The sequence below is a fragment of the Amphibalanus amphitrite genome, unplaced genomic scaffold, assembly GCF_019059575.1.
Source record: "Amphibalanus amphitrite isolate SeventyFive unplaced genomic scaffold, NRLGWU_Aamphi_draft 000071F_arrow, whole genome shotgun sequence".
In the NCBI taxonomy this organism is placed as follows: Eukaryota; Metazoa; Arthropoda; class Thecostraca; order Balanomorpha; family Balanidae; genus Amphibalanus; species Amphibalanus amphitrite.
The window spans coordinates 265,963-285,362 of NW_024881567.1; the positions used below are offsets into that span (position 1 = coordinate 265,963).

Below are 19,400 nucleotides of genomic sequence, written 5' to 3' on the forward strand. Positions count from 1 at the left end.
AAACTCTCCATATCTAGCGCCGCCATTTTGACTTTTTCGACCCCTGTGACGTCATCTTTGACCTGACCTGAAAATGACCTTTGTAAAAATTGTATATCTTGGCCGTGCGTATCCGATGCCGTTTACCGCTTGTCGCTATCTTGCTTCGTTCTCGAGATCTCAGGGGGGGGGCGGTCATCCGCCCCCCCCGTCGGTGCGAAGTTGGCGCAGACCCCCGTCGGTGCGCGGGTTAAGCACATCATGGAAGCTTATAAACATTTGTGTATTTTATCGGCAACCCGGCTGGCCAGACCGAGACGGTGCCGCATTTAGTTCTCATCGATGTTAAACCTATACCTACACTTATTTATTTTTCTCCACTGACGAAGGCACGTTGTTGTCCGAAACGTTTGCTTGCTGTCGAAAACCAAACTGAGCTGCGCTTGTTTCTGCTGAATAAAAATGGTAGAAAATTGTTTTTCTTTGTTGATTACACAAGTTGTAAGTGATTTGCAGATTATCTGAAGGATAAAATGATTTCTTCCGTGATAAAAAACTTGACGAGTTATTGGAAGGCTTAAAACAGTCACTTTTTGGAGGAAAAAAAACTTTGCCATAAGTATGTATGCCATGGAGTAAATAAAAGAGCCCACTCTTCGCCGCGCCCGGGAAAAGAAGAGGTTCGCTTTTTCTATCCATGCTCAACTTTCCCCACGACGTGTCACAACTTACCCCGCCCATGGGGTAAGCTGAGCAACGTGCAAGATGATTTTTGACGTAGCCTTTCAGGTATAAAAATAAGCGCTATGAAACATTTCTGGCCACCATTACATGCGCAATGACCACTCTGTCCGTCCAACCCGTAAACGCAGAAAAATGATCAGTAAGTTAGCCTGTAGCTTACGAAAAACAAAAAGCGGCTCAACTTACCTCATTCTTCCCTACGTTACACAATTAAGGGCATTTTTTAGGCCATCACAGTATTTGTCAACAATTGTTGTTTGGGGGACTGGGGAGGATGGTTACTGGCTCATAAACTGTCCCCCCCAAAAAAAAGAAAACGAAACCGATCATCCGCGAAAAGAACTATTGAGCTCGAACCAAGGTGACGAATCGATTTATGGGTATGCAGGATGACTATACCGGGTGTTCCGAAAAAAGTGTCACGATTTTAGTCACGTGCGATTTCCGTAAAAATTGTCCGAAATAGTTTGGCTTAAGATATGTTGCTCACAACCCTTGTCGATTTTGGTGGACAAAACGGTTCACCAAAATCTACGATGGTTTTCTCGCCAGAACAAAAAATCAAAATCGTCCGATTATGGTTCGAGACGAAATCGTACGTCACCGTCCGCCGCCGACTTCGACGCGAGTGTGACATGGAAACTCGAGATCTGCCCTGCAACAAACTCATTGCAAGGTTTGTTAACCATTTTGAGACAACAGGTTCAGTCCTGAATACTCACAGGGGCAGCAGCGGCAGGCCAGCATCGGTTTCAAAGTCCCCAGAGACCATCGCGGCCGTGCGAAATTCCGTCATTGCCAGTCCCAAGAAGTCGCTCCGTCGACGCTCTCAACAGCTCGGACTTGCTAAAACCAGCGTAAGACGCATCCTATGCGACGAGCTAAAACTGTCATCGTACATAATATCCACCAGACATAAGATGACGGATCGGGACAGGCAAAAGCGGCAAGTCATGTGTCAATGGATCTCCAACAAGATGGAGAGGAACGCGCGGTGGGTGAACCGAGTCTGGTTCTCAGACGAGGCTCACTTCCACCTGAACGGTGCGGTGAACAACCACAACAACACTTTCTGGGGTAACTCACCACCGGAAGAAGTAACGGAGAAGCAGCTGAAGGGCCCGAAGGTCACTGCCTTCGTGGCCTACAACGCCACTCACGGCCTCCTCGGTCCCTACTGGTTCGAAGAAGATGGCCGGACCGTCACCATCAATGGCGAGCGCTACCGCGAGGTCATCCGGGAATTCTACGCGGATCTGACCGATATGCTCACCGATAACCAACTGCAACAGGCATGGTTCATGCAAGACGGAGCTCCGCCTCACACTGCGCGTGAGAGTATCGAATGCCTTAAGGAGCTGTTCAACGCTCGCCTCATGTCTCTCGGCACCGCCCATGAGTGGGCTCCCCACAGCCCTGATCTCAACCCGCTAGACTTTTGGCTGTGGGGGGCTGCCAAGGACACTGTGTACGCAGGCAAGCCCAAGACACTGGTCCAGCTTAAGCAGAACGTCGAAAGATACCTGCATCAAGTCGGTCCCGAGACTCTGACGAAAGTCGCTGAGAGTTTCCAGGCCAGAATCAAGGCGTGTCTCAACCGCGGTGGTGCCCATATCGAGAACGTGAACTACAAGAAGTTCGCGTAAACTTGTGATCGCAGGAACTCCTCTGCCCTCTGGCAAGGAGTTATAGCACTGATACGAGAGTAACCTTGTTGAAAAACGACAAACGTGAGCTTTCATATGGTGTATGTTTTAATGCGTTAATACTTGTCAAGCGTTTATAATACACGTTTGAAACTGTGACACTTTTTTCGGAACACCCTGTTAACGATGCCACTTTTTGACTTCTTGTGTCAAATAAATTCCATCATCTGGATAGCACGTCAACATTCTATTTGACATTTTACAACAAACGTATACTATTTGGCGCGACTAGCCTCATAAATGTTCTGAAACTAAAACCTTTTTTTCGCAATTGACTTGGACCACGTCATCCCAGCTTATGCACGACAAAAATAAAATAATGCTTCAGGATCACTGGCCTGAATTCCAATGCTTCAAGTTTACTCAAAACCGGTGTGGCTGAGGCACTCTTCGCTACATCTCGTGACGGCCACCATTGTGTTGCATTTTTTTCGGTAAGCTATAAGTTAATAAGGAAAGGATTGGTGAGTGGGTTGAAAACAGCCCTCACCCTCCACCCCCCCTCCTTCTGGAAACATAAGTAACCGAAAGATCTGGCGATGGTTTATCCACCTCCTCTGCCGCCGCGCTGCGAGGCCTCGATTCGTTCGGTATGTGGCTTCCTGAGCGGTCCTCCCCAGAGGCAAGGTGAAAGGTCATGGCCTGTATCAGAAATTTATACGTTGCTGAATATGTTTTATAGTTCTTCCAAGGCCTTAGACACCGTTTTATTATATCGGATAAGCATTGCACTTTCTTGTCAATCAATACATTTAAAGAAAACTTGATCATAATCTTATACTGCGGCAATTGTAGTTCTGCTTACGGTCGCCTCTTTATGATACGGGCCACCACCACCTCCACTGCGCTGGAGCTCAGGCGTTCTACCCCTCCCCGCTACGGACCGGCCCTCGGGCTAGGTGTGTTAGTACTGAGCGCAAACCTGTAGTAGTCACGTGACTTTCATTCACGTAGCGGGAACGGAAGCTATAGGCGATACCAAGGACAGGCTCTGGGGAGGCAACCGGCCCGGAAAAATAGCACGATTGTAGTTTTGGAAGAATATCTGTTGCGGTAAGAGGAACTATACAAAACATACGTGCTAGGAGCAAACATGTGTTATTCCTCCATAATTTGCGCTACATTTCCTTTCTCCAATGGCCAGCACTTAGCAAATAATAGCGCAATTCTAAATTGGTAATATATGTGTACAGTAGCAACTGCGGGTCCCTGTACATTGTATTTGTCGCTGTAACAGCGGTGCTTAATAAAGAATGATGATGATGATTAGAAATTGTTTTAGTTCAGCGTGCGGCCTACGTTCAAACTGTATTGTTCTTTATTTTCGTCCCTCAATATAATTCTATCATATCGATTCGTCTCGGCCGCCTTATTGGTGACACCGACGTGGGCTGAATTTGACTTTTAACAATAAATCATTCCTCTTAAAGATATTATATATACCTATTCTAAAGACGACTTCAAAAGAAGAACGAGGAAGACTGCATGCCAAGAATTCGAAACGAAAACGAGATACTTCTTCATGACAAGAAACACATCCGACCAAAACGATTAACTGAATAATAGCCGGTGATTTCGGGCCGCGCCGCACCCACGCCGCGCCGCCTCCCTCCGCACCGGTTGATACCAGCGCACCGACCTCAAGCTCGCTTCTCCCAAGAGTGGCTCCACTGACTTGTGGCCTAACCTAGGTGGATCCAGGCCGCGCTGAGCCACGCCGCCTGCTCCACCGCGGTGCTTCTTTATCTTCTTATCTACCTACCTACATACCCAAGCGTTCATCAACGACATGTACTATACGTCGCCGCGAACGCAGAACGCAAGCCAGCGAGTCGCAAGTCGCCATCGCCGAAGTTTCCGGGCTGCGCCGTTTTATCGCCGCTCCCGTCCGACGCGGCAGGCGCTGTGCCGCCATTAACCCACGAGCCGCTGGGGGGGGGGCATAAAGTTGCCCCCCCTTTACGTTTTGTGAAATATCTCCGAAACCTGATCAGCTACGAACGTGAAACTTGGCATAGCTTCAAATGAATACCTAGGCAATGTTTGAGGAAAGTTTGGCGGTTGTAGCACCTAAGATGACGTCACAGTGACGTCATAAAGTTTTGTCGTTTTCCGATATGGACCGTTTCTGATGACGCTGAGCATGAAACTCGACTGTAAATGAACTAGACAGCACCTGTTGTCATCCTAAAACATCTTACTACACTTCCATCTAGTTTCTGACCAATAATCGGCCCTTTATATTCGGTCCCATATATGTGATGTATCGTGAGGAATATGAGAGTCGCAAATCTATAATTTCACTTATGACGTCACTGTGACGTCATTTCAAATTGGATCGACACCAAATTTGGACACAACCTCGGCTAGGTAATCAGGAAGATGTGTGCAAAGTTTCGCTTCTCTATCTCTTCGCGTTGCGACGATATCGCCGTAGAAGTAAAGGGGGGCAACTTTATGCCCCCCCCCCCAGCGGCCGGCGGGTGGCGCGGAGGCCCAGCGGCCGCCGGGTTAATAAGAGCTGGTCTGCGCCCATTCTGCTTGACAACTTGTGATCGATTTTGTTTAGCAATTTACTATAGCTATTTTCTAGCTCGGCTCTGGGACGCGGAGTGTTGTGGCGAGTTCGTACTTCCTTCTATTAGAGGTATCAAATAAGGCGAGATTTTATCACGCCTTATTTGATTCATGTTTATTTTCTTTTATTGTTGCTGCGCTCGTGAAAAACAATAGTTTTTTCAGCTCAGAAAACGAAGTCAACGTCGATATTAGAAATTGTTTTTAGTTCAGTGGTGTGCGGCCTACTTTCAAACTGTATTGTTCTTTATTTTCGTCCCTCAATATAATTTTATGGTCACTTGAAGTGACCTCACCTCATAAAAAGTCTTAATGTCTGCCATAGCTACACCGAGTGACCGATCGCTTTGAAACTTTCAGCGAATGCTAAGAGCAATAACATGTACAAATGTTTATCTCAAAATTTTGATATCGATGACCTAAGGTCAGGTCAATTTTGCGACCTCCCCATTATGTCAATGGGAGAAAATTGAAATACGCCTCTTTTGGACGAAAGACATTATAAACACTCCTAAACACTGCATTACAAGTTGTTAAGACGCACTGAACATGGAAATGGTGTCCGTGACCCCAGCTTATGCCCCTGAGGCCATCTCAGGTCACGAATGGTATCTAACAGTTTTTTTTTTTTAAATACTTTTCGATAGAGGCACGCTAGAGCGATGAAAACGCCTTAGATGTGTTCAGCTGGACGATACGGATCGACTGATATGCAACATGACCCTTTCCGGTCAGGTCATGACCTTGACCTGAGGTCAAATTTTGAAGTTGACCTTTCAAGGTCAAGTTATTGTTCATTCGATGCGTCTTGACGAGAGGAACACGATGCCGGTAAAAGTAAGCTCTTACAAGGCTTGGATCAAAAGTTATTGCAGAAAAAAACTATTTTGGCAGTTTTTGCCCCCTGCAGGCAAAACCGTTGACGTTAGGTCAAATCAGAGGGGATTACTCAGAAAGGGCGTCAGGGCTATCGAATGCACTTTTCTGCGGCGCTGTAGCTCTATTGGTTCCCGAGTTATGCGTTGGCTTCTTGGAAACTGTTGACATTCGACCTGGAAATCGGCGAAATTTTGCCTTCAATGACCTCTGGTGACCTGACCTTTGACCTGACCAAAAAAGTGACCGAAGTGATTAAGTGATTTCCTCATTATTTTTGGCGCTCTTCCAAACGCCGCCTTCCGCGTATCGCTACGTGGCCCAGGAGCCGAGTTAGAAGGGGGTGTCCAAACACCCCCCCCCCAGCAGGGCGTGGAAATCCAGGACCCCCAGCCGGGCGCGGATTAAGTGAGTTTATAATGTGGAGTCGAGACACCTTATTTCCAACGTGACTGACTCTCATAAAAGGGTTTCTTACTCCCTTGCCAAAATGCACGACTCTCTTTTTGAGATAGACAACTCCCCAACAAAGGCGTCAAGCATCCCTCTTTTGGTGTTGTACACCCTTGCAGAACTCACTGATCCGATTTAAGGGTATCATGACCTCTCAGGATGCAATATTTTGGCGTCGTCGAAAAAATGACGCCAAGAAATGAGGCGATGACCACACATTTTAGAGTTGGACACCAAAAATATAAGCACTCAGACTCCGGAATATGGAGTCGTCGTGGAGGTGGGATGTCCGACAATTTTTTATCCGTGTGGGTCAGCCTGATCGAGAATGCATGTATGCATTGAGCGACAAAACAGAGCTTATATACCAAAACAGTTGGGCGTTGGTCGGCACTTCTTGGTGGTGGCCGAAACGGGGAACACAATGATTGGCCGACAAACCACAAGAGAAGCAATGCGATTGGTGGACGAAAAGGTTACAGCGAGGCTGGGGTGATGATAATCAATACCGGGGGAGGTGGGCCACGATGCTGCGGTTTTTATGTTGTCCGACGCTCGTATCGATCCGGTCGGACAAAGCGAGCAGTACTTACATATTGTACTTACAATATTGCAGTGTTGTATACAAATCAATATTGAGGTAGCATATAGCGAAACATACCTTACGACACTATACCCTCTTCGGTTCTTCCCTGTCTCTTACATTGTAAACATGTAGAAATGTTTGTGCACTGAATTTAGTGTCTGTGACGTGTGTCCCTTCCGCTGGGTGTGACGTGTGTGTCCGTGCCCTGACGCGCACTGCCCCGTGCCACTGCCAGCCGGTCGCCAGCCTAGCGTGCTCCAGAAGGTGACGCTGCAAGTGTGGGAGAACTCGCAGTGCGCCAGCTCTTACGGCAAGTCGGCTCCGGGCGGTATAATCAGCTCCATGCTGTGCGCGGCCGCCGCCGGAAAAGACTCATGTAGCGTGAGTATAGGACGGTGACCGCCACCGTCCAACCCCAGATACCTATCAGAAACAGGTAGATCTTCTTCTTTTTTTTTTTTTGCTCGGTCGGCCTAGTGCCATTCCCGAGCAGGGGGCAGCTACTCCGGCAATTTTCGCCGGGCAGCAAGTGTTACGTTAAACTGGTTTATGTGAACCCGGTAGGTATCAGTTATAGTGCGTATGCAATATGTTGCAAGGCTGTAAGTGCTGGTTAACATTCCATGGATACGCGGCAGAACGCTTAATGGGTGATCTGGCGTGACCTGTCCTACCCCAAATGCTTTGATACATCATCTTTGATCAAAGCAAGTGCAAATTCGGAATCAGAAGCAAGCCAAGTCCCAGCAAACCTCACTTGTAGAAATTCAAGCAAGACCCAATTTTCCGTGCCTGGGTTATTAACCTGATCTGGGAGGTCAACATGACCTAGGATCTCAACAGTCAACATTGACCAGGACATAAAAATAATTGGCTTTCTCCTCGTCAGCGATGACCAGGACCCTCAAATCATCGGATTTCTCTCGTCACGACCAGCTCGCTTTTTTTTTGCTTTTTGAGCGAAGCTCTGGCTCTTTTTATCAAGGGCCGAATGGCTGAGGGTTTCTACGCCCCTCCGCTTCATGTAAGACGCTGAAAAGAAATGCCTAAATGGGTGAGGGTTAAATATCGATTGGTTTTTTAAGTGCCGAAGCCTGAAGCACTTTAATTTACTTCGATAGCAGTTTGACCAACTAGCTCGAATACTATAACTTCTTGAACAATGCATGTAAGCACCACATAAAATGAATCGTGAGAGAAGCGGCTCAAGATTTAGGAGCTATGAGACACTTAATAAAAAAACGGCATACATTAGGAACTGCAGGTAACTTCCACTGATTTTTAAACCTTTTCGTTGCAGACTTGTAGATTAACCCTCGCCCGTATTGGTGTTTTTCCAGCCGCGAACGTATAAGGGGGGGGGGGGGGGGGTCCGTTGGACCCCCTTGCCGTTTCGCCCCTGATCGAGCTAGAGCTTCGCAGAAAAAACGAGCGTGTTGCCCGTCACGAGAGAAAGCCGATGATACCCAATTTTAAGGTCCTAGGTCATCGGTTGACCTTCCAGGTCAGGTCAATGACCCAAAAGTCGGGGAAAATCGGGACCTGTTAGAAAGTCGTAAAGCGTGGCTGCTGTGGGGTTTTTCTGGGTGCTGATCACGAATATCATGTTAGTTTTGATTACAGATATGCCTTTATGCATTTCGGCCAGGTCAGGTCAGGTCAGGTCAGGTCAATCAGTAAGGGTTTTCGTAGTAGGTGGCAACCGCCTCTGACAGCTTCGTAACATGTTACGAAGGTGACAAAACTACTTCGTAAATGTTCATATGGTTGCTAAATTCGAATCCAGCTAAAAAAACTGACCTGAAAACATGTAAAACTCGAAAAAGTGAACCGAGGTCATCAAAGGTCAATGACCTGACCTGACCTTTCCGGTGACCTTGACACCCACCCTAATGCATGGGAGCAGCATCATATCCCATGTTTGGACGCTTAAAACCACGAAAAGACTACAAAGCGCGGCTAATGCGAGCCAGCATACGCCGAATCGCGATTCCGGCCAAACATGGTCTCGAAAAGTAGGTCACAGGTCAAAGGTCATTAAGGTCAGGGTCATGAAATATTCAGGGTAGGTGTAAAAGTGATAAACGCGAGGGTACTGAAAGTTTCGTCGCGATCGGCCGCTTTTTACGCGAGTTATTCGCGAAAAACCTAGTGGGGTCCGTTCGACCCCCCCCCCCATACGGGCGAGGGTTAAATTTTAGGATTGATGATTTCAGCTGATGCTCAAAGGATGTAGAGCTATTCATTCGTTCATTCATGCGACCATCCATTCATAAAAGAAGCCAGAGATAAAATTGTTCATTTTAGATAAGTGTGAAATAGAAACTCAATAAAAGTTTAATGATACGGCAAATTTGACAGCTTTTACAATGAATAGACAAATAACTTTAACAAATCAAAGTTGAGAGCCCCAAATACGTAACACAATTGAGGGCATTTTAGGCCATCACAGTATTTGTTAACAATTGTTGGGGGGGGGGGACTGGGGAGGGTGGTTGCTGGCTCATAAACTGTCCCCCCCCCCCCCCCCAAAAAAAAAAACGAAACCGATCATCCGCGAAAAGAACTATTGAGCTCGAACCGAGGTGACGAATCGATTTACACGCATGCACGATGACTAACGATGCCACTTTTTGACTTCTTGTGTCAAATTAATTCCATCATCTGGATAGCACGTCAACATTCTTTTTGACATTTTGCAACAACCGTATACTATTTGGCGCGACTAGCCTCAGAAATGTTCTGAAACTAAAACCGTTTCTTCGCAATCAACTTGGCCCACGTCATCCCAGCTTATGCACGACAAAAATAAAATAATGCTTCAGGATCACTGGCCTGAATTCCAATGCTTAGTTTACTCAAAACCGGTGTGGCTGAGGCACTATTCGCTACATCCGTGACGGCCACCATTGTGTTGCCTTTTTTTCGGTAAGCTGTAAGTTAATAAGGAAAGGGTTGGTGAGTGGGTTGAAAACAGCCCTCACCCTCCACCCCCCCTTCTTCTGGAACATAAGTAACCGAAAGATCTGGCGATGGTTTATCCATCTCCTCTGCCGCCGCGCTGCGAGGCCTCGATTCGTTCAGTATGTGGAGTCCTGAGCGGTCCTCCCCGGATGCAAGGTGAAAGGTCATGGCCTGTATCATAAATTTATACGTTGCTGAATATGTTTTATAGTTCTTCCAAGGCCTTGGACACCGTTTTATTATATCGGATAAGCATTGCACTTTCTTGTCAATCAATACATTTAAATAAAACTTTATCATAACCTCATACTGCGGCATTGTAGTTCTGCTTACGGTTGCCTCTTTATGATACGGGCCACCACCACCTCCACTGCGCTGGAGCTCTGGCGTTCTACCCCTCCCCGCTACGGACCGGCCCTCGGGCTAGGTGTGTTAGTACTGAGTGCAAACGTGTAGTAGTCACGTGACTTTCATTCACGTAGCGGGAACGGAAGCTATAGGCGATACCAAGGACGGGCTCTGGGGAGGCAACCGGCACGGAAAAATAGCACGATTGTAGTTTTGAAAGAATATATGTTGCGGTAAGAGGAATCATACAAAACATACGTCCTAGGAGGAATTATGTGTTATTCCTCCATACTTTGCGCTACATTTCCTTTCTCCAATGGCCAGCACTTAGCAAATAATAGCACAATTGTAAATTGGTAATATATGTGTACAGTAGCAACTGCGGGTCCCTGTACCTCTTACCGATTTGGAAGGGAAAATTTGGACAATCTGCGCTTATGAAATTGACGAAATTACTTCGAATATTCAACAAGTTGACGTGGAAATCATCAGGAAGAATTTTCCGCTTATAGATGTAAATGAAGTCACAATACCTCAAGGGAAGATTGGCATGCTTATAGGAGTGGATTCTTGTTTCATTATGCCCACAGTTGTAAGAACTGTTGCAAACAGTCAGCTTCTCCAAAATCAATTCGTGTGTTGCGTAAGAGGATGTTTAGATGTGGCAAAGGACAAGGGACATGGTACGAATCAAATGGTAGGGGAGGTTGGGGTAATTTGGCCGCTTTTTTTAGAAAACGATGTAACTTAAAATTGACGACACATTTCTCCATTTTCACAACGCTGTCACAACCTCACAATTTTCACAACCTCGTCACACCAAAAAACTGTTGATTGAGGCACTTGTGTTCCCCCAAATGCAGTACTGCATGTGTTTTTGGGGCGGTTACAGGACAATTTGCCGAACTGCGTTTTGCCGAATGCTTATTCGCCGAATGTCAATTTGTCGAATGCATTTTGCCGACGTGTCTCTTTGCCGACGTGTCAAAAGGCGAAGGGCTAAAAGTCGAAATGCAATTTGCCGACATGCCTTTTTGCCGACATGCAAAAAGTCGAAACGTCAATTTGCCGAAATGTTAATTTGCCGAAATGTTAATTGATCGAAATGTCAATTTCCGTAAAAGTCAATTAGTCGAAATGTCAATTCGCCGAAATGCTAATTAGCCGAAATGTAACTTTGCCGAAATGTCAAATTGCCGAAAGGTCAATTAGTCGAAATGTCAATTCGTCGAAATGCTAATTTGCCGAAATGTTAATTAGCCGAAATGCTAATTAGCCGAAATGTAAATTTGCCCGAAAAGTCTATTAGTCGAAATGTCAATTTGCCGAACTGCCAATTAGCCGAAATGTCAATTTGTCGAAATGCCAGTTTGACGGAATGTCAATTAGTCGTTTTTAGTTAGGTGCGCGATCCCTCGCACCAGCTCCGCAACACTGAGCTCGCCGTCTTGTCGGCGCTCCACTGTACGCTGCACCCTTGCTGCCAGCACTACCCACTGGCGTCGCCGCCCTAGCTCCAGGCCACGGATTGTCCAGCTCTGCGCGTCCCGTGTCCTCCTCATCCCGCAGGGTTCGAAGCAGGGTGGCCGTGCTTGGATGGTTGCAGGCCAGTCGACTCTGGGAGCCATGATGCCAGCCTTCCAAGGCGTTTGTAGTTCGGGCCAGCCGGGCCAGCGTTATTGCCATATTAGCCCGGAATCACCAGGTTTATGTATGATGAATCTGAAGAGTGGCAGAAGAAGTCATTCTTTCTGTCCGTACTCTCACACTGATCGGCCTGGCGACTCCTGACCACAGTCCGGCCGAGAACAGCATAATCTGTGCTGGTCACGCGGCGCTTCACATAACGATATCGGTCACACCCGGCGCGGGACTTTCCCGTGCCGGCTCTCCACGCTCTCCGTCCGCCGTGCCGGCGCACGCACGGGCATTTACGGCCTCTGCTCCGACCCAGGCATAGGCGATCCCAGGCCCGGCCGGAGGGGGGACGGACGACGTACCACACCCCGCCCCCCTTTACATAAAAACATGACGCTCACAAAGCAAAAACTGTTAACACGCAAAACAACACCATCCTACCGCACCGTCACTCACAAGCGGCACGCCTGCTCGGCGCGTAGTGCCCATCGCGCGAACTACTCGCCACCGCACGACACTTTCGACCTCCGTCTGCGGGCTCCACTGATCCGCCTCCGCCCGCCGGCTCCCTGGATCGGCCTTGACCCACCGGTTCTCTGGATCCGCCTCCACCCGCCGGCTCTTCGGATCTGCCTCCGTCTGGCAGCTCCCGAGATCCACCGCCGTCCGCCGGCCCCACGGGTCCACTTCCGTCTGCCGGTCGGCTCCCCGATTCCGCCTTCTCACGGCCCTCGCCAGCCGGAGCGTCACGATGCACCGCTGACGTCACGACGCACCCCACTCTCGGAGCCGCCGCGGGGAATACGATTCAACTCTCATTCGACTTTTTTGCGCTCGAATTCGACTTTGCGCAAAATAAAACGACAGCGCTTAAAAGCGACAGTTGCCGCAAATTGCACACTCAAACTGCGCTGAAATACGACATTTCTTTCATGTCGCAAAATCTTCAAAGTTATGCATTCTAGGAAGCTCGCTGCAATGAAAAGAGGTAAATTTAGCCCCCCGGAATATGTGATAGTATCAGGACACTGTTTGATTCCGCCACAAATGAGAAAAACGCGATGCAGAACGATGCGGTGAAACTGCGCTCATTCGCGACAAATCGTGGGCAAATTGCGCCTGTATTCAACAGTCCTGTTGGAGCCTGAGTGGTCGAGCACTTTCCGTTTTTCTGTTCTCATTCGTTTATTTCGCAACCAATCTTTAAAAAATGATGCTCATTTGAAAGAGATTTTCTCGCTCGTCATTTCTGATGCATAATGCATACATTTGGTACATCATACTCACAACCATATGTACTTGAATTTTCAGATGAAGGATTTTGCCCTGACGACGGAGTGGGTGTCGTATACCTTACCTAGATGTTGAGCTGGAATTCGGTGCACAAGTTTTTTTTAAATAATGACCTGAAGGTGACCCAAACACTTTTAATTGATAGGTGTGTTTGCAAATCGCATTCCGACAGCTTTTTTTTGCGTTTAACACTTGCATTTTTCTCGAAATACCTGTTTGAATAATTTTCCCGAGTCGACTTCAGGCGCAATTATCAGACACTTAGCCTAAAAACGACACTACCGAGTCAGATAAAAGCGCACTGCGCCATTTAACGACACTCTGCAGTATGATCCGAGCGCATATGCGCCCTTTCCAGACACTTTCATGTTTGATTTGGGCGCATTGCACTTACACTTGACGGCACAATTTACTTGACAGAGGCGGCTTCAGTCACTGGTTTTGTGGATTTAATGCCTTTTATGCTATACTTTAGCATGTTTAGATGTTAAAGATCAGTTTTGTTGTATTTACTCTATGCACATACTTACCTGTTGCTTGCGCGGGACCCCTCTTCATTAGGCCTGTTATGTGTAAAGTATTAGCGGAGGGGATTTCCTTCGCACTGGTCTATGTGCTGCCAAATGTGTCCGTGTGGCGCTCAGCTGGTCGGTGTTGGCCGAGATATGAATGCATAGGTGTATGCAAGGCGGACGGCTCCAGTGGCGGTCGCAGGGGGGGGGGGGGCATCAGGGCCATGCTCCCCAAAGGCAAATCAGGGGGGCATCATATCATTTGCCCCCCCCCCAAAAAAAAAACGATGGGCCCCCATGGCCGTATGGGGCCCTGGCCCGTATTCGATTGTCACGAGGCTCGAGAAACCCACGCCAGCTATTAACAGCTCCTATACCAGTCTTTGAGGGTCCTACACTGACCTCTGAGAGCCCTTCAGTGGCGGTCAAGCGTCCACATTGACCGCTGAGGACCCAGATTGACCTCTGAGGGCCCTCCACTGGCCTTTAACCCGCGCCCCGCAGGGCTATTCAGCCATACGCGCCCTGCTGGGGGGGGGGCAGATTCTGCCCCCTGCCTAAATTCCGAACCGATGGTCGTAGAAAGACGGGAAAAACGGCAATCGAAAGCTCTTAATAAACAAGGCGGATCTTAAGAGCCCATTTTTTTTGCTTAAGTAGGTCAGAGGTCAGGTCAAGGTCAGATCAAGGGAACAAAATGCAAGTTTCTACAGTATCGGCCTTGCACTGTAGTTGCCAAAGAATGGACTGAGACCGATTGCCCAAAACGTGTTCTTAGACTACCAAGACAATATTCGTTGCATACAATGTCATTCAAAGGTCAAGGTCAAGGTCAGGTCAGGTCAGGTCAGGTCAGGTCAGGTCACCAAAAACAAAATATAGAAAAGGGCATATGCGACACATGTTTTATGGGTCATTTTACCCATATAATTCAATAGGCACACTCAATAAGTGATATGGACCACCTGTGGATGAATTTAAGGTCGAGGTCAGGTCAAGGTCAGATCAAGTGAGGTCAAATTTTGAAGTTGGTTGTTAAGGCCTAAAAAGGTGTCCATCTGATGCAGTTTTTCACGACGAATCGAATGGTGCTATTTTGGTTTCCGTACGAGGTCTAGAACTTCCAAAAAATCATTTTTCAAAATTTTGTGTGTCGTGACGACATAAAATTTTGAATAACTCCCACATTTTTGAACCGATTCTTCTAAAAATTGGTATGTAGGTGCACATAGACACTTCTCCGACATATATTCCGTTTTTTTCGATACACTCAAATTTTCAAAAAACCGAGATAGCCATTTGATAGACAAAGTAGAATCACGTATAACCTTTTTTGTTACGTCTTGATTCCTTAAAAAATGAAGATGTAAGTTTGAAATTTTGCCGTTTTTGAGGCGAAAATGGCGAACATGACGTCACTAAAACGTCAATTTCTCAAAAAATTTCCGACGGATTTCGCTCAAATTGTCAGGGAATGTGTCAAATCGATGTATGATAAGGTACTGAAAGTTTGACGTCGCTGGCGTAACGCGTTTAGAAGTTTTTGGCGAAAAACGGGAGGGGGCAGATTCTGCCCCCCCCCAGCGGGGCGCGGGTTAAGGGCCCCTAAACTGGCCTCAGGGGCCCAACCGGCGTCTGATAGCCTCACGCTGGCCTCTGGTGGCCTCATTTCTGTCTCTCTAGTCCCAAGACTAGCCTTTAAGTGCCTCTGAGGGCCCGGCACTGGATTCTGAAGACCCGATGTCGGCCTCTAAGAGCCCGCATCGGCCTCTGGGGGCCTATTTTGGCCTTTGGGGGCCCCCTGGTCTCTGGGGTCCAACTCCGGCCCATGCCGGCCTTTAAGGGCCCCACACTGACCTCTAAGGGCCCCATGCTGGCCTGTAAGGACCCATATTAGCCTCTGAGGGCACCTGCACTGGATTCTGAAGACCCAATGCCGGCCGCTTAGGGCCCGCATCGGCGTCTGAGGGCCCATCTTGGCCTTTGAGGGCCCTCCGCTGGCCTCTGGGATCCAACGCCGGCCCATGCCGGTCTTTTAGGGCCCCACACTGACCTCTGAGGGCCCCATGCTGGCCTGAAAGGACACACATTAGCCTCTATGGGCCCCGCACTGGATTCTGAAGACCCCATGCCGGCCTCTAAGGGTCCACATCGGCCTCTGAGGGCCCATCTTGGCCTTTGAGGGCCCTCTGCTGGCCTCTGGGTTCCAACGCCGGCCAATACCAGTCTTTTAGGGTCCCATTCTGACCTTTGAGGGCCCATGACGGTCTGTATGGGCCCACATTAGCCTCTGAGGGCCCCCCGCACTGGATTCTGAAGACCCGATGCCGACCTCTAAGGGTCAGCATCGGCTTCTGAGGGCCCATCTTGGCCTTTGAGGGCCTTCTGTTGGCCTCTGGGGTCCAACGCCGGCCCATGCCGGTCTTTTAGGGCCCCACACTGACCTCTGAGGGCCCGTGCTGGCCTGTAAGGGCCCACCTTAGCCTCTGAGGGCCCCGCACGGGCTTCTGAAGACCTGATGCCGGCCTCCAAGGGCCTGCATCGGCCTCTGAGGGCCCATCTTGGCCTTTGAGGGCCCTCTACTGGCCTCTGGGGCCCAACGCCGGCCCATGTTGGTCTTTTAGGGCCCCACGCTAACCTCTGAGGGCCCCATGCTGGCCTGTAAGGACCCACATTAGCCTCTGAGTGCCCAATTCGGTTTCTGATGGTCTCAAACTGCCCTTTGCAGGTCCTGTACTGGTCTCTGAGGGCCCTAATTTGGCCCCTAAGGACCCAAACCAGCCTCTAAAGGTCCCACACCGGCCTCTGATGGTCCCAACTCCCATTTCTGTCTTTGGGACCCAAACTGACCCTTATGTGCCTCTGAGGGCCCCGTATTGGCTTTTGAAGGATCGATGCCGGCTTCTGAGGACCCATAACGGTCTTTAAGTGCCTCATACCGACACCTGAGGCCCCACACTAGCCTCTGAGGGGCCCCAAACTGGCCTATGAGGTCTCTACACCGGCCACTGATGGCCCTATTATGTTCTCTGGGGGGCTCAAGCCTTGCCTTTGGGCGTCACGCACTTGCCTCTGAAGGCCCACATCAGCCTCTGGGGCCCTACCTTGGGCCTTTGCCCTTTGAGGCCCTTCGCTGACCCTTGGGTCTAACACCGGCCTCTGGGGGTCTGACACCGTACTCTAAGGGCCCCATTGCAGCCTCTAGGCGATAGGTATCGCCGAAGCGCTATCGATGGGCCAATAAGGGCGCTGTACGGTGAGGAGGGCGCTATAATACGATAAGGAGGGCGCTGACAGGTCAGGAGGGCGCCGGCAAGTGTGGAGGGCGCAGAAAGATCAGGAGGATGCTGTGTGGTAAGGACCATGAAGGCGCCGACTGGTCAGCCCAGAGGGCGCCGAATGTGAAAAGGGCGCCGGCAGGCCATAAGAGCGCTGAATGGCGAGAAGGGCGCCGACAGATCAGAAGGGCGCCGAACAGACAGAAGGGCGCTGAAGATGATGCCAGGGTGCTAGATGGTCAGGAGATTGGGGGTGGATGTCTGGCAGTTCAGGATTGTGGGTGCATCTTCACCCACAAAGAGATATAAAATTGTAAACCTGGGCGCCAGTGCCGCATGGTGTACCGCAATGGCTAACCGTCGAGGGCGCTTAGAGTGCTGGACATTAGAAAGGCGCCTTCGGCACCCCGAAACGATCGTGGAAGGCGCCATCCATGAGGGCGCCTACTAGATTGGGGGGCTAAAGCCCAGTGTGCCCCCCCCCTTGGCTGCGCCCCTGCTGAGAGCGTTTTACTGTTGTGTTTTCTATCAAGATAAGGTCGATGAGATTGTTGCCTGTGCCCGCGTTATGTACCTACCTACTGTGTGCGGCCGTCTGATCCTTGCGGGGCGGACGACCATTGACGTCATTTCGTCAGCTGAGCAAATGTAAACAGACCTACTGATGAGTTAACCCCCTAATATACGGCCTTGGACGATAAACCGATTAATGAATATTGTCCTGGGCCCTGGCCCCTGTCTCACCGCCCGACGCTGCGCGCGCTGGGAGCTAAGGCATACCCCTGACGTCACTCGAATGACGTTGCTATCGATCTGTTAGCTTATGATGAATCGCGTTTGGAACAGAGGTCCTAAGGAACCAAGTACAAAGAGAACAGAGGTTTGAGTGCGAATGCTGCTAGCGTGCTGGTGGAGCGGCGCGCTAGCGTTTTGCGATGACGTCATAGCTTAGCGTCAGAGTGAAGTTTGTTGATATTGCCATGGAAACCCAACGCGCCGACGCGCGCAGCGCACTGCAGTGATCTGCTGTGAAACACCACCCTGGAGTCAAGGTCACTGGAGTAATTGGGAGACATTTTCACTGAAGTTCTTCTACGTCATTAACGCCATTGGTTTCACACTCGAACGCCGTCAACAGCCACAGTAGCTAAAATAGGGCAAAGTTTCCCGAGTATTTCATGATAGTAACTACAGAATGCAGATGGACCAGAGACATGCGATCAGCAGCTCATGACTATGACATTCGGTTGGAATAAATCAACCACCAATGAAGTCATAGCCTACGATTAGGCAGCCCAATTCAAAGAAGATATGGAGCCGTAGATTTGTGGACGGCTCCGGCTCCGGTTGAGTACCTAGGCTCTTATTGAGCTTCGGACGCCACAAGCCATTTGCTACTTCTTCCCCACTTTCTTACCCCCCCCCCCCCTCCCCTTCCTCCCTGATTCCGCCACTGGCGGTTTCTGTCGCCTGCCGGCGCAGATGGAATGGGTGCGCTCGGACGGCTCAGTCGACTGTTGTTGTAAAGCGCAATTTGTTAAAATATGTGCAATTCTAACGCCGAATTAATTCGAAAAAGTGTCGAATGCCAAATCGTCTCCTGACTATAATGTTTGATGGATTGGCAATATCGTTGGTACCGAAGCATTATGAAACATTTATCTCGCTTTATTGAAGAGACCTGGTTAAACTGAGCACGTTTATTGTCTTTAATTGCGTAAAACTCTCGGTTCGATATAAGCGCACTCTGTCTATTGAAAGCGCACCTCTAGGTCACGTGACTGCGGTGTGTCACGTGATTGCGCTTAAAACCGAAATCGGCGTCACAGGAGTCACAAAGGACCCAGCTCCCGGCACCGCTGTCTGACTGCCGCCGAGGTTACCCGTGCCGCGGGCACCTCCCAGGTCACCAGCGCGAGGACCGATCCAGAGGTCACCAGCGCGGCCTCCGGTTCCCTCAGAGCCTCGGCGCCCGCTGCCTCCGCTAGCATACCGGCACTCAGCGGCCTCTTGGCGCCCGCTGAGTGTCTGTCCAGCACGGCCTCCAGCGTCAGCGCCTGCTTACCCTCCAGCTAGCTCACCAACGGCGATGAGGGGAGAATGACCAATGCCCGGATTCACTCCCGGCCCATCAGTGGTCGATGAGGACCAAAGTCGGTGACCACCAGCGCTGTAAGTGACTAACAATTAACCCTGGTTGAAACCAGTGTGCGCCATTTCATCACCCATCGGAGTCCGAAGAGGGAAGATAATACCTGTCTCAGGTAGAATCAAATGTGGAATGCTGGCTGGCCTGAATAGCTCAAGGACGGCAAGGCTCCGTTAAAAATTAATTCATAGTTTGACATTTCGACCAATTAACATTTTGGAAAGTTGAAATTTCGTAAAATTGGCGTTTCGACAAAATAGCATTTCGACTTATCAACATTTCGGTAAATCGCCTATT

The 19,400-nt window shown here is 49.2% G+C and overlaps 1 protein-coding gene across 1 annotated transcript in view; it reads left to right on the forward strand.

The window, feature by feature from the left end:
- The window catches only part of LOC122379085 (serine proteinase stubble-like), a 233,830-nt gene that overhangs the window by 204,896 nt on the left and 9,534 nt on the right, over positions 1-19,400 (forward strand). Inside the window, exon 7 of the mRNA XM_043361016.1 lies at positions 7,157-7,302. Coding sequence (XP_043216951.1) covers positions 7,157-7,302 — 146 coding nt within the window. The remainder of the gene's footprint in view (positions 1-7,156; positions 7,303-19,400) is intronic.